At 44.0% G+C, this 14,766-nt stretch overlaps 1 protein-coding gene across 1 annotated transcript; it reads right to left on the bottom strand.

The window, feature by feature from the left end:
- Positions 1-987: 987 nt before the first annotated feature.
- Positions 988-14,460, bottom strand: DNASE2B (deoxyribonuclease 2 beta). The gene is made up of 6 exons (XM_075002989.1): positions 14,348-14,460; positions 8,640-8,817; positions 5,214-5,295; positions 3,868-4,029; positions 2,313-2,510; positions 988-1,393 (listed from the first exon to the last, which is right to left on the bottom strand). The coding sequence occupies exons 1-6, from the start codon at positions 14,458-14,460 to the stop codon at positions 1,050-1,052; spliced, it is 1,077 nt and encodes a 358-aa protein (XP_074859090.1). The 3' UTR covers positions 988-1,049.
- Positions 14,461-14,766: the final 306 nt, after the last annotated feature.

Genomic DNA, 14,766 nt, shown 5'->3' with positions numbered 1-14,766 from the left:
ACACAACTTGAAGATGAGGTTACTCACCTTGTGCAATAATGATGGTTCTTCCAGATGTGTCCACCCGCCTCATCTTTCCTTCAGAGTTCTTGCTGTCCCGTACAGAAGGCTCTGAAAATGGTTAGCCCAGACAAGTCGACTAGTGTCATGGCACAGCCTGAGGAGAGACAGCTCATGTGCAGCCCAGTGGACACTGCTACTGAAGTTTGCTGATCAGCAGCACAGCAATGTAGACACACCCATAGAGGAACACAGCACCCATAGAGGAACACGTCTCAAAGAACCATTATTACAGCACAAAATGAGTCATCTCTTCATGCTTTAAAATTGCCTCTGAAAAACTGAGAAATCGCGGTTTATAGCGTCTCTTCTCTGAAAAGGAAATGTAAACCTGGCAACTTGTTACTCCACAGATCTGTTTGCTTCCCTGTCTGTATTCAGTCCTGCTCACTTCTAGGACCTGACCTAGGTCCCAGTGAAGTCAATGAAAAGACTCTTACTGACTTCAGTGACTTCTCATTAACTTCACCTGAGCAAGCCACAAGTGACAAATATATAGTCTCTATTATGCCCATTAATGCAGCAGAAACAAAACATCTAAGAGAGAGTGGGTTGGATTCTGTTCCTGCCTGTGCCTCATCACTAGCATTGTTCACTAAGCATCAATCAGTTACATCAGTGCACATACCAAAGGCAATGGGGTGGTTTGCTTGTGACTGAGCTCTCATCGTAGCAAACAGAATGTTTATTACCGTGGAAAAGGTCACAGAAGAAAAGAACAGAGCTTGGCTATAAGAGCCCCTGATTGAGTTTACTGAGCTGGAAGCTAGATAAAAATGACCCCCTGCCCAGAAAAGCAAAACAAAACAAAACAAAAACAAAACAAGCAACAACAATCCTAATTAAACACTTTTATTGCAGAAATGATTCAAGAGACTATAGACATGCAACCCTATTTTAGCACAGAATTGCACCTGAGAAGGAACCTCCATAGTCTATGTAATAGGTGGGTACAGGTTTTGAGAACTGTGATTTATTCATATCCATTTTCAGGGGTTATTACAGCCATGGTAGTGGACGATCAGGTGTCTGAAAGCATTGTAAATGTACGGATTCTGGGTACAAATGAATCCACCACTTCTCCAAGCCTGCTGAGGAGCACGGTTTAGGTCTCCAATGCATGTCCACTGATCTTCATATCTCCAGGAAACACACCATTTTGAGTGGTCATAAGAGGAAGAGAAAGTGGAATTCCACGGTGTCTTAATGAGGTTTATGTTGTAGACGTGATATTGGAGAGAGCAGTTGGAGGGAAGCTCCCGTCCCTCATGCTGCCAGGATTCTGCTAACAAATTTGTCTGTAACTGCTGAGCCATCCAGGCTACATAGATATCTGTGTAATTTCAGACATGGGGAAATGACCTTTAATCAAGGCCTTCTTTCACCAAGATATTAAATTAGTTATAAGAGCTAAATAGGGGTTGAGAAAGCACAGTTTGGAACAGTCTGACTAACATTCCCTTCCCCTCTCATTTGCTCAAGCTCCCGATCTTTTGGCTTTAATGATGTTACTAGTCCTCCTGCCATCTTAGAGTCTTCCAGAGAAGACACAGCTTGAATCTTTAATGCAAAGAATAAACAGGAAAAGGCAAGCAAGCACCAAACACTGACAAAGAAATCTTTCATACCTTCTTTGTACACACTGAAGCAGCAAAAGAAAGAAATATAGGTTGAACCTCTCTAATCTGGCACTCTCATCCAGCAACATCTGTCATCCGGCATGATTTTAGTTAGCTGGATGATCACTTATCAAGCGTCCCATGGTCCATAAAGCTTGTTTACAGCAACCAATCCTGGGTCTCAGTGTTCTGTGCTGTTATTTAGCTGTAATTTACCCCTAAATGTCTTCTAAGAGCCCGGTTTTCGCAATGCTGACCATCTGTGGTTTGGCAAATTCTCTGGTCTGGCGCCAGTCAGGTCCCAAGGGTGCTGGACTAGAGAGGTTCAACCTGTACACAAGCCCATTTTCTTCCTTTGAGTTTTAAAAGTAGAATAATTTTTAGAAGATCCCTATACTTAACAATTACAATACTTAAAATGCTGGACAGCTTTTCTCTTTGCTCCATCTCGCTCCTAATATAGCTCCTATATTGTGTGTTTGTTAATGGTTTCCAACAGTTTCAGAGTTACAACGAAAATGTTTCCAATCTCTGTTATATTCCTGTCTATGGTTGAACTTCTCTGTTTCCCTCCTGGAAAATGCTCTGTACATTTTCAAGGAGTGTGTATTCAGTAAGGATTGTTTTTCTTACCGTCAATAAAGAAGTGGGATTTAGCAAAATGGAGGAAGTTTTCTCCCTGGGCTGACTGGAGTTTGGAGAGGTGGCGCCAGGGGACTAAAGGCAGCACAGAACCCACACAAAGCTTTTGCAGTGTTGGGAGGTCAGAACGAAAGACGTCAGGGATGGAGCAGTTGTAGATGTTTGGATTGTAGTATAAGAATTGTTTGTCTGAACAAAACCAAAGACATTAATACACGATTAGGACACATTAAAGATAAAGCAAGTAAGTTCCCTACCCTGACAAGTCACTGTATAAATGTGGTGCCTTTTCACTCTTTGCATCCTGTGTCTTTAATAATGCAGGGTAAGTTTCACTAACTTGAGGGACACAAAGTATTTCTACTGCTTGTTATTCCCATTAGCCCTGCCAATTCAATGGAGCTGAGAGCTAGAGTCTACTTCCCCTTCTGCATCACTGACAGAATGGTGAGTGACGGACTCAGTCCTGCAGACATCTGCACGTTATGTAGACGAGCAGTCCCACTGAAAGCAAGTCACATGTGTAAAGTTAAGCACAGGCATATCTGTGGGATCAGGATCTATGTTGCAGTCAGTTGCATCTGTGAAACCTCTTTCACAGCAATAGCACTGCAGAAGGGTCACTGTGGGTAGAGCCACAGAAGGATGTAAATGCCCAATATGACACTCAGTACCTTGGGGGAGCATCTTGTCACCCTCTGTCCACAGTTTGATATCATTGTGGTCTTACCTATAAGCAGTGTTTTTTTGTGGGTGTACAGGCTGGTATGATGCACTGGCGCCTCAGCGCCTCGCCAGCTAGGTGGTTGGGGGACCCTGCCAGCTTCATGGCTGAGAGCCAGCAGCGACGTGGAGCCCTGCCAGCAGCTTGCTCCAGCTCCGGGGAAACCCTGGCAGCCCCTAAGCTGGGAGCTGGCTGGGGCATGGAGCTCCACAGGCAGCTGCAGCCCCAGGGACATGGCCAAGACCTTGGGGAACTCCAGCAGCACCAGGGCTGGGAGCCCCACCAGCACCTCTAGCCCAGGGGACCTGGCTGGCGCTGGGAGACCTGGCTGGGCCTGGGGAACCCTCAGCGGTCCTGCGGCTGAGATCCAGCTGGGGCATGGAGCTCTGATAGCAGCTCCAGCCCCAGGGAACAGGCCAGGGCTGAGGGAACCCCAGCAGCTCTAGGGCAGGGAGCTCTGCCACCCAATAGCTCCAGCCCCAGAGACCTGGCCGGGGTGCAGCAGTCCCCGGCAGCCCTGTGGCTGGGAGCCGGCTGGAACATGGAGCCCCAACAGCAGCCCCAACTGTGGGAACCCTGGCGGGGGAGGAAGCAGGCAGGGAGCTTGCTAAGTACCGGCTCCTCTTTAATTACAAAAAAAGCAGTGCATCAATATTATTACCTTAGCTCCACCAATGCCCATATGATGTTATCAGAGCCTTTTAAATCATGAAGAAAGTTTAAATTAATTATTATTAATAATGACAACCATCCACTTTTACAAAGCTTTACGTTTTCAAGGCCCTTTACACACACCACTTCCTAAGGAGCAGCTTGTCATACCTATTTCTGCAAACTGGTGGTATCTAAATGTTATACAGATGGCCATTTGTGCATATCGCTTTCCAGTTGGTGGATATCCGTAACCTTCCTCAGGAAATGGAGGGAACAGGGGGATGCTGTGAATCCCCCAGAATCCTTGCGATTTATCCAAGAGAAGAAATCCTGTCAAAGTACAGATTTCCAGACAAATTAAAAAAATTATCTATGAATTACCTAAGAACATTGTACTGTCCCAATACCAGAAGGCAGTGTAATTCAAGCTAGAAGTTAATGGCCTAGTTTAACTTTCTTTATGGTAATATTGTATATTACTTTAATAGATAATCAACAACAATACTTTGCCTCCCATTCAGGGATCTCTAAACTTTTCATATATATATATACACATTAATCCTCATGTCTCTATCATGTAAGTATTAGATCCATTTTATAGATGTGGACTTGCCCAGGGCCTCCCATGAAGTTTATGACAGAGCTCAAAATACAACCCAGCAATTTTAGTTCCCATTGTTCTGTATTTCTGTAGCATGTTTTTTCAAAGGGTCCCCAAACACTTTACAAACTAGAAAAGGAAGAATCAGTTTACCTACCACTAAAGTGCAGCCATCTCTAAGGAACAGAATCACTGATTCATGGCAAGGCTAGGGGACATGATAAAGGGAGATGGGCCAAACCTGCCTGCCCCCCCTTGGAACTATTAGAAATTCACTGGATCTGCAATTCAGAAATCACGTAAGCAGGTATTTAAGCCTGTGCTTAAATTCAAGTGACTTCAGTGGGCCTTTACCACATGCATAAGTCCTTTCCTGAATAGTGGGCTCAGTTCCTTACCCCCATGTAATTTTCCAAAGGTATAGCAGAAGTTGGGCTTTCGTATTTCTAATTGATCCATAGTCTATGTAGACTGAAGGATGCCTACTACTACTACTACTACTACTATTTCTAATTCTATCACTTAGGATTGTTGAAAAGCTGTTGCCCTCCCAGCCAGCATAGCTAACAGCACAGAATAGAGTGTGGCTTTCCACTTGCAAAAAAAGTGAGGAAGATCAATTTTAGTGCCCGTGAGAAGGGTGTACGTGCTCTAGAGACATGGAGCTGCTCTACAGCACAGATGCTATGTAGGGAAATCAGAAATCTGTTACAGCATTGGCATGTGCTAATTTTATCTACATGACAATTCCTGCCACAGCCACACACATTGCTCTTTTGCTTTGGCTTAAACATGGGTTTTATTTTCAATATATATATATACACAGGTAGATAGATAGAGATATAGCTATAGATAAAGACAGAAATTCTTATCCACAAAGTGAAACACAGAGAACAGTACTACAGGCCTGTACCTTTAGTGTGCCCTTGTCTCCAGCTGTAATGCTTTGAGTGAGGGACATCATCATTGTATATTGCATAGGCAGTGCTGTCATTCTGCAGAGAAGTATACACTTTGTGAAACATTAACTCCAAGGGTATTTCTATCTGTAAAAGAACTTCAGAGTTGAAAGACTTTAGGGCAAATGAGCCTCTAATACTGCTGCAACCTCATTGGTTTGAATTGGGTTAGAACTGGAGTAAATTAGAACTGAATACAGCTTTGAGATTTTGACTCTTTCATGTAAAATGAAGTGCAGCCAAAATTAGATGTCCTTTGGAAGAGGCCTTCCCAGAGAGATGGGTAGGTAAGCTATGCACAATAACACAGTTTGAAAGGCTTCCACCAGGTAACAGTCTGTTGCTGATTTACAACCAGCTATTAAGTTTCAGAGGGGTAGCTATGCTAATCTGCAGCCAAAAAAGGAAAAAAAAAAAAAAAAAAGAAGAAGAAAAGCAGTCCTGTAGCACCTTAAAGACTAAGAATTTTAGTTATTAGGTAATGAGCTTTTGTGGGTAAGACCCAGCTCATTACCTAATAACTAAAATTGTTAATCATTAAGGTATTGCAGGACTGCTTGTTTTTTCTGAGCTATTGAAGTGTTTGTTAAATGGTTGTTTAGGTAATGCAGCCATGCCAATTCTTCATTAGGAAGGACAATTCCTACTTTTAGCAAGATAGGCACATATCCATTCTATCCTAAAATCTTCTTGCCTAATCCAGAGGTTCTCAACCCATAGCTCATAGGCTGCTTGAAGCCCAATCAAGCATACAGATGCAGCCCTTTTGATATCCTCAGGGCCATATGGGTAGTATATGGGCCTATACAACTCACAGAGAGCTCCCTAAGTGACCCACAATGGTAAATTGGCTGTGAAATACTGGCCTGATCATTTTCAGTAAGCTTAGAGATGTTTTTTTCCCCAAGTCTTGGCAGATCTGAAAGATTAGCTATTACTGGCTACTGTATGAGACTGAAAATGGCATCTTCCATTTACAGAGCACAAGGATAACACGAATTTAAAAGACGAACAAATTGACAATATTTGCTTGACTAATGTAACTGGTCTAACCTGAATCCACAGAAAAATGCAAAGATAGAGCCAAGAGTAACACTCTGTCTCTAATTCACCTCTCTGTGGCCGGTGATGGGGGAAAGTGATGGTACAGTCTGGAGATGTGGGCAGTTGTGAAGTTACTAAAGATTGTAGGGATAAAAACCACTGTGCTCAGAACAGTAAGGAGGAAACAGATTACATAGTACATTATGTGGAACGCAAAGAATAGCTACGCACATAAGGTCCATTCTGCCAATTCTGCTCTGACAACCTGTACTCAGGTTGGGCTTGATTATCCACTTCCTTGTACTTTGTATAGCCATTTGTACCTGTGTATAGTGGGAATAAAATGCTTTGGTCTGCTACCATTTTCAGACACTTTGCATAAGTCTAAATGACTATGCAAAATATGGAGCAGGGGAATATCAGGCCCATCAACTAGCATGTTACATTGTGAGTCATCATAGTGATTTCAGTGGGAATATGTGAAGATTCAAATATTGCTCAGCATGAATAAAGACGACAGGAGAGGACCTGTAGGGGCTGTGTAATAATCAATTGTTGAATGTCTTTTGTATTGGCAATATACTACAGGTGGAACCTTCTAATCTGGCATTCTCTTGTCCAGCAACATCTGTAGTCTGACATGATATTAGTTAGCCAAATATCCATTTACCATTGGTGTGGCCAAGTTTCTCATGGTCCCATAAAGTTTGTTTAGCACCACCAGTCCTGGCTCTCAGTGTTCTGTGCTGTTATTTAGCTGTAATTTACCCCTAAATGTCTTCCGAGAGCCCAGTAAGCAGTGGAAGTGTTGGTAATGCAGTTAGACAATATTGACCTCCCACGATTCAGGAAATTCTCTGGTTCGGTATGGTTCAGATTCTGGGGGTGCTGGACTAGAGAGGTTCAACCTATATTTGTCAGGTGTTTGTATTGTGATAACGTGGGGGGCCTTCAGGGTCAAGGAACCCCATTGCACTAGGTGTTAGATACATACAGGTTAAAAAGACTTTTCCTGTCCCCAAAAGCTGACAGTCTAACTTCTTACAACCCAGAACTCAATCAAATACATGGGGCCTTCTAAATAAACCCGCATGCAATCTACTCTCCTTAGGGTGACCATATCTCCCCATCCCAAATACGGGACAGGGAGATATTGGAGGCAGGATGTGGCTCCCTGGCTGTCTGACCAGCCTGAGCTGCAGATGTGTGGATGGGGTCGGGGGCTGCCATGCAGGGTGGCTCGAGTGCAGCAGGGAGGAAGATGCTGGCAGCTGCTCCCCAGGGGCTGGGAGAAGCTGAGGGACCCTGGAGAGATGAGGGGTGGCTCGCTGCGTGATCCAGGGGCTGTACCCCACAGGGTGCCTGGGGTGCACAGGTGGGGCAGGGTCACTGCTCCCAGGAAGCTGACAGCAACACCGCCCTGCCCAGGAGGAGTGGTCCTGTGGCAGAGCACGAGTACCTTCACAGCCCACCAGAGTCCAGAGGAGAGCCCCATGCCCTGCCCCAGCCCCATCGGAGAGCTGCTGCTTCTGCCTATGCCGCCTTCTGCACAGCCCACAGGCACTGGGGGTCCAGGCGCCCCCACCAGCCTCCAGGAACCTGCCATCTCAGTGGGGCATTATGCCCAGACAGGGCTTGGGGCTGCCTATGTGAGAGGCAGGTCAGTCTGGGCACGTCTCACCTTGCAGATGTCCCTGTGGGAAAGGCCCCAGCCCCAGCCCCAGCAGGGCACATGTGCAGGGCCCTGGGCACCTTGGTTTCACAAACCTCCAGGCAGCATGTGGCCCTCGCTCTGTGTTGGGCACAGCGCTGGTCTTCCTGAGTCCTCCACAGCTCGCTGGGTGGCTGGGTGGCACAGAAAGCAGCCAAGGCGCCCTGTCCCTGCAGGCTGGTGCAGTGCCGGGACCCTATGCCTCCCCTGCCAGAGCAGTGGGGCTTCCCCTTGCCTTGGGGAGCTGAGAAGAAGGAGTCAGCCACCCCCTACCCCACGTGCTCTCTGGCCAGTGTCTGTGCTTGTGCTCCAGCAGGGGGCTGAACATAGGGCACTTAGCTCCTTTGGTAAAATAAGTTGTGATGCCTTTCTGGTGCCCAAAATACGGGGCTGTCCTGCCAAAAACGGGACAGATGGTCACCTTAATTCTTCTCTGTGAATCTTCGCAGGCCTGTGTTGATGCAGATCAGCTAAACTATTCTTCCTTTTATTAAAACAAAATGTTTTTGTTGAACCTCATCCACAGACCACACACTGGTTTCATTTCATTTTCTTTTTTAGAAATGTTTTTTAAACTATAATATAAAGAAAATGTGCTAACAAATGATAATGAAATATGACTTGCCTTTGATTTATAAGCTTCATAAAGTTGGTTTAAAGTTTGTCCCAGGGCACTGTGTGTCATATTGATCAGGAATTTACTCAATTGCCAAGCTTGTGTCAAAGAATCCATGTACATATACTCCAGCCCAGTCCCAGGACTCTGCTTTCTGATAAACTTTGGTAATTTATAAAGAAGAAACCTGCAACAATGAAGGATTACTAGACACTGTAAATCATCTTTCTTGGATGGATAAGCCAGCAGCCTCTTCTGCTGTGTGCCACACAAGAGCTTTGAGTCTGCAGGGCCTCTTACAGAGAGAACTGTATCCATGAAAATAAACTTCAACTGAAAACATTTTAAAGTACAATTCCAAAATATAAAATTATATAAAATAGAAACATGTCCCCAGCATGGGTCAGTGTTTTTTGATTGCCGTTGTGGATGGTAGACCTGCTCATCTTGGCTTTAGAGGAAACAAAAATCTTAAACCGCACTGAGCCCTAGTATAAGTGGGTGTAATTCCACCAAAGGGAGTTAAACTGATTTCCAATGGGTTTGATTTTGGCCCTTAGCATTCTAGACACCCTGAAGCGCATCATTGCTATTTAGAATAGTTTGCAGTCTGATTTCACACTGAAAAATGACACTGTCTTATTCAACATTTATATTTTCTGTAACAAATCTGGTGACAGAAAATCATTTTTATTGCTTTTTTACACGTGTTAGCTCTTCAGAGCTAACAGAGCTGAGAGAGAATGAGCTTGATTCTGTTCCTCCTTGTGGTTCCTCAGTAAACTTCAGTCAGTTACACCGGGGAAAAAATGTGGAGATGGTATTGGGATTGCATAGATGTCACCAGCAGTCTAATATGCCCTGACAAGCCTTTATTAGACCCATGAGTGCATAAGAAAACAAAATGGAGAAATGAGAAAGTGGAGGGAACTCCTTTTCTTTCCCCACTGTGGCATCATTACAGTGATTGCCTGAGACTGAATTTTGAAACAACAGAACAAATATCTCTGCTCTTAACGTTTTTAGTATGCAATTTACCATCTGAAGATTTTCAGTTACCATGTCCTTTGGACAGTTATGAAGACACTGCCTAATCTTGGCTGCAAGAAGCTCAGTGCCTTCTGTGAGGTGCTGAGCGTCCACAACTTCTATTGACTTTGGGACACTAGCGCCTTAAAACTGGCACTGAGCACCTTACATAATCTGTGACCTTAGGCCCTATTCCTGTTAAAAGATTCCAGGTGACTATCAGGTTTTGTAGAAGGCCTCAGATAATGCCCTCATTACAGATTACTGCTCATATAATCCTTCTGCTCAGATTAAACCCCTAGGCTGAGTACTACAGAGATCTTTTGAAAGAAGTTCTTCCAGAAGATCTCTGCTGAAAAAACTTCTTTTGAAAGAGCACATCCACACACAAAGAAGTGGATCAAAAAATTGATCTGCTCTTTTGATCAATCGTGTCCATACAACCCCTGCTCTTTTGAGAAAATGGGCCAGGGATTGAAAAATCTGGCACCACGAGGATTGCTCTATTGAAGAAAGGGCCCACGGAGCGTCTACAAGTGTTTTTTTTTTTTAAAGAAGCTTTTGAAAGGAGGTTCTTTTCTGGATCTGGGAGCAGAAGAGGGCTTCTGGAAGAAGATCCACATTCTTTTGATTTCAGACTGAAAGAGCACATTTTGTGTGCAGACGCTCCATGTGCTCTTTTGAAAAAGGGCTTAATTTTCTAACAGAGCTTGCTAGCGTAGACATGGCCTTATTGAGTACGGGGCAAATTTTACATGAGTAAAGCTACAAGATAAACTCCTAAATGTAATGTAAATAACTGGGGATGTTTGACAGCTTGTTCCTTTGATATGGCATTTGGTCCATATAAGTGTTGGGAACATAATTGTTGCCATAATAAATCAGAGAAGTGATCCATCTAGTTTAGTATGAAATGCTGTAGAGAAAGATGCAAGAATGCCTGTCATGAGCAGAGGTGGAAAAAGTACCCATAAAGTTACTTGAGTAAAAGTACATCTGCTTTAGGGGAGATACTTAAGTATATGCCCCTCTGGAAAAGTATTTGAGTAAAGGTACACATGTGCACACACGTCACATCTTTATTGTACTCAAGTACCCAGAAGTGAAAGCAGCTGCACTTTTACTCAAGTAACCTTTTGGGTACTTTTTCCACCTCTGGTAGTGAACGACTATGGAATACTGTAGAAAGAAATAAAAGACTATTAAATATTCAACTGCATAGTGTGCTAAGAATTCAGTACAATCTATTTTGTAGCACACAATTATCTTTTTGTGCAGTGGGAAGTTTATACAATAGTTTCACTTCTGCTTCTCGTTGGCCCTTCATACCACTCAAAACTGGAACCAAGTAACCCTTGAATATTTTTTTAGTAACAGTCCTGAATGAGCACAAAAGTGAAGCAAGTGGCATTCTTGCTCAATTATCTATGTTTTGAAAGAAATTTTCCACTTTTTTGCCCTTAAAAACCTGATTTTCTGTGTCATAGCACCCAATATTGTAAACCAGTGGCAGACAAGACACAACCTGCAGGCCAGATGTGGTCTTCCAAGCCTTTGAATGCAGCTTGCCTGCTGGGACCCTCAGGCATGGATTAGCTCCGAATGGCTCAAAGTGGCTGGCTGTACCATGTGCCTCTCTCTCTGCACTGTGTGCCAGGATGGGGGAGGCCTCACATACTATCCCTGCTCCCAGCACACTTTCTCAGCTCCTGTTGGTTGGCTTCTGGCCAATGTTAGCTGAAAGTGTGTTCTGGGAAGTAGGGGCAGCAGACAAAGCCTCCCTCCACCCCTTGTGCATGGCACAGACAGGCACATGGTGCTGCTAGCCACTTTGAGCTGTCTGGGGCTCTGGCAGGCAAGGACCCTGCCTGAGGTTCACCCTTGGCTGCTGGCTGCAAGCCACCTAGGCTCTAGCCAGGAGGTTCTTACCTATCTCTAGCACCCCATCCCCTCACCACCCCAACTCCATACCCAGGTCACCCCCCAAACTCTGCACACACACCCTACCCCAGGTCAGAACTCCCTCCCAGACCCTGCATCCCCATCCTACATCCCAGGCCCTGCACCCCCATCCCCTGCCCCTGGGCACAACCCCCTCCTTCACACAAACTCCCTCTCAGAGCCCCCACCTTCTTATGCACCCTGATCCCTTTCCCAAGCTCCCTCCTGCACCCAGCCTCTGTCCCAGACCCCCATGCCCTCTCCATGAAAAAGTGCCATCCTTGACCGCTTACCAAAATCTTAGAGTGGTTCTCCATCAAAAAACATTGCTCACCCCTGTTGTGAATTGAGCTACAGAGGTTCACAGTGATGCAGGGGTCCACTTGCACAAATCATTTTGCAGGGTCTGGGTCTCTGAACATTTAAAATGTCTTAAATATTTATAGAATCATTGCATTGCTAAGATGACTGTGTAATGTAATCAATATAATGTAATAGCAAAAATGTACAGGCCTAAGGGATATGATGTCCCATAAATCTTTCCTAACAAGCACAGAAGAGGAATTTTCCTGATCTTTTGAGCTCAGTACGTTCATGTGTTTTGTCATATTATGATGAAATAAGTTCTTTTCGCCCTAAGACATGTACAAATTCTGCACTGTTCTAAAGAATGATCTTGTGAAAGTGCCCTTTTTGGATGAATGTAACTCCTAGTATTCCCATTTGCAGACCAGGATCCTATTTTGTTAAGCACCATACAAACACAGAACAAAGACAGTCTTATTTAAATGCTTAACTTTATGCACTATGAAGTCCCATTGACTTCAGTGGCATTAGTTACACGCCGAGGTAAAGTATGCGCTCAAGTGTTAGAAGGAGTGGGGCCTAATTTGCTAAGTATGTAACTTGTATATACACCAATCTTCAGAATACTCTGCAAGAAATGGCTGTTTTCTTTTTAAAATTGGTTGCTGTTTACCTTGGGTGATCAGCATTTCTAATAGTTCTCACTCCATTACTAAAACCCGTGTTTAGATTTATGATTAGTAATAAATTAATACTTTTTATATGGTCAAGGTGCTTTATCTAAATAATCACTTAACAGAGTGACTGTGACTACACATGCCCCTCCCTTTCGAAAGGGGCATGTTAATGAGGCACTTAGGAATAGATTAATGAAGCACTGGCATGCACATTCAGTGCCTCATTAATATAATGGCAGCCAGTCGCATTTGAAAGTGCTGCTTTCGACACGCAGACTGGTTGTATGGACATGGGTGCTTCAAACTAAGTGCCACACTTTGAAATTCCTTTATTCCCAAAATGAATTGGGAATTTCAGAGCAGCCAGCTCTATACAGCCACTCTGCATTTGGAAATGTGACTGGCTGCCATTATGCTAATGAAGCACTGAATATGCACGTCAGCATCTCATTAACATGCCCCTTCTGAAAGGGAGAGGCATGTGTAAACACAGCCTGTAAGTGTAACTACCCAGAGGGAGACTCAAACCTGTGACTTAGAGCAGGAGCCTCTGCAATTTGAGCTAGATCTCAGCTGGTTCTTAGCTTAGGTTGTAGAGAAGACTCATTCTCTCTCTGTGTAAGCTGTCTAGGTGACACTACGTGGGACAGTGAACCACATCCAGTAGGCGTGTGGGTTACTTAAGCATTGGTCAGTGCTGCCAGGACTAGTGCTGACATTTCTGGAGGCTGATGGCCCAAATGACTTATAGTCCCAGATGACAACATTACTCACAGGACAGCACTTCCCAACCTGAACCTCCCCATTTTTTCTTGCCAAGGTGCATCAGCCTGAATCCATCTGAAGGGGGTCCAATTTCCTAGTCCAATCAATCCTTGGCCACTGAGCTGATATAGCTTGGGGTCAAGTCACTCCAGTGTTTCATTATGACACGGACATCTAAGACTGAGGTGGTAACAAAGACTGCCCACTTTCCTACTTTCAGCTCAAGTTTCCTAGCAGTGAAAAGCCATTTTTGCAACAACTGATGGTAACCTGGGCATGATGAATGTTGCTGTCAATGCACCTGACTCCTGGATGCTTGCCATAAGAACAGAATCATAGAACACTAGGACTGGAAGGGACCTCGACAGACCATCGAGTCCAGCCCCCTGCCCCAATGGCAGGATGAAGTACTGTCTAAACCATCCCTGATAGACAACTATCTAACCTGTTCTTAAATATCTCCAGCGATGGAGATTCCACAACCTCCCTTGGCAGTTTATTCCACCGTTTGACCACCCTGACAATTAGGAACTTTTTCCAAATGTCCAACCTAAACCTCTCTTGCTGCAGTTTAATCCCACTGCCTCTTGTTCTATCCTCAGAGGCCAAGAAGAACAAGTTTTCTCCCTCCTCCGTATGATACCCTTTTAGATATCTGAAAACTGCTATCATGTCTCCCCTCAATCTTCTCTTTTCCAAACTAAACAAGCCCAATTCTTTCAGCTTTTCTTCATAGCTAGCATACTCAAACTGATCATAGGAAATTTGGGGAGGGGAGTTATCCACCAATGATCATTTTGCAATTAGTCAGAATGAAATGACATGGTAAGCTACCATGTAATTCAACCTGACTTCAGTAATCTACATTTCACTCTCCAGACATATAACTCAAAGCCTACCTCCAAAGTAGAAGAAACTGAAACATATTATAGTTCTCTGATCAGTCTGCTTAATGATTTTACATTCCAAAACTTCCCCACACATGCATTTTTTACCTACCAATCAACTGGGTCACCATCTTCACTTCTGCAGGAAATTTCAGGTGTCCACAGGCATCTGATAGAACCAAAAAACAGCAAGAAAACACAGCTCCATAAGGATCTTGCACTCATTTCTGGTCTCAGCTCAACAGAATGAGCAAACGCTAGATTATAAAAGGAGAAGTTATTTTCTGAAGTGCATTTGTCTTATTTGATTCAGTTTCATCCCTGACAGCTCTCAACACAGTGTTTCACAGCAAGACAAATATATTTCCCAAAAAGCTGCTGTGCTGAGCAACTTCAACCTAATCCTGCAAAGCACTGAGTGTTTTTGGGAAGTGCTGAGCTTCTAGATCTTTTTGTCTTACAGTACTATTTCTTCATACAGAGCAGTTATTTTGTGCACAGATGTGGATAACCTCTATGTTGAAGAGATTG

Source organism: Carettochelys insculpta, chromosome 9, assembly GCF_033958435.1.
Source record: "Carettochelys insculpta isolate YL-2023 chromosome 9, ASM3395843v1, whole genome shotgun sequence".
Lineage (NCBI taxonomy): Eukaryota > Metazoa > Chordata > Testudines > Carettochelyidae > Carettochelys > Carettochelys insculpta.
This window is presented reverse-complemented; position numbering and strand designations above follow the sequence as displayed.

Bases quoted from the DNA above. Each gene is read 5' to 3' on its own strand.
- DNASE2B (XM_075002989.1), bottom strand. From the start codon at position 14,460: ATGAGTGCAAGATCCTTATGGAGCTGTGTTTTCTTGCTGTTTTTTGGT. The intron at 5,296-8,639 runs GCAAGTCATATT...ACTTCTCTGCAG, and splicing joins ATGAAGCTTATAAATCAAAG to AATGACAGCACTGCCTATGC. The intron at 2,511-3,867 runs GTATGACAAGCT...GGTTTTGTTCAG, and splicing joins CCACCAGTTTGCAGAAATAG to ACAAACAATTCTTATACTAC.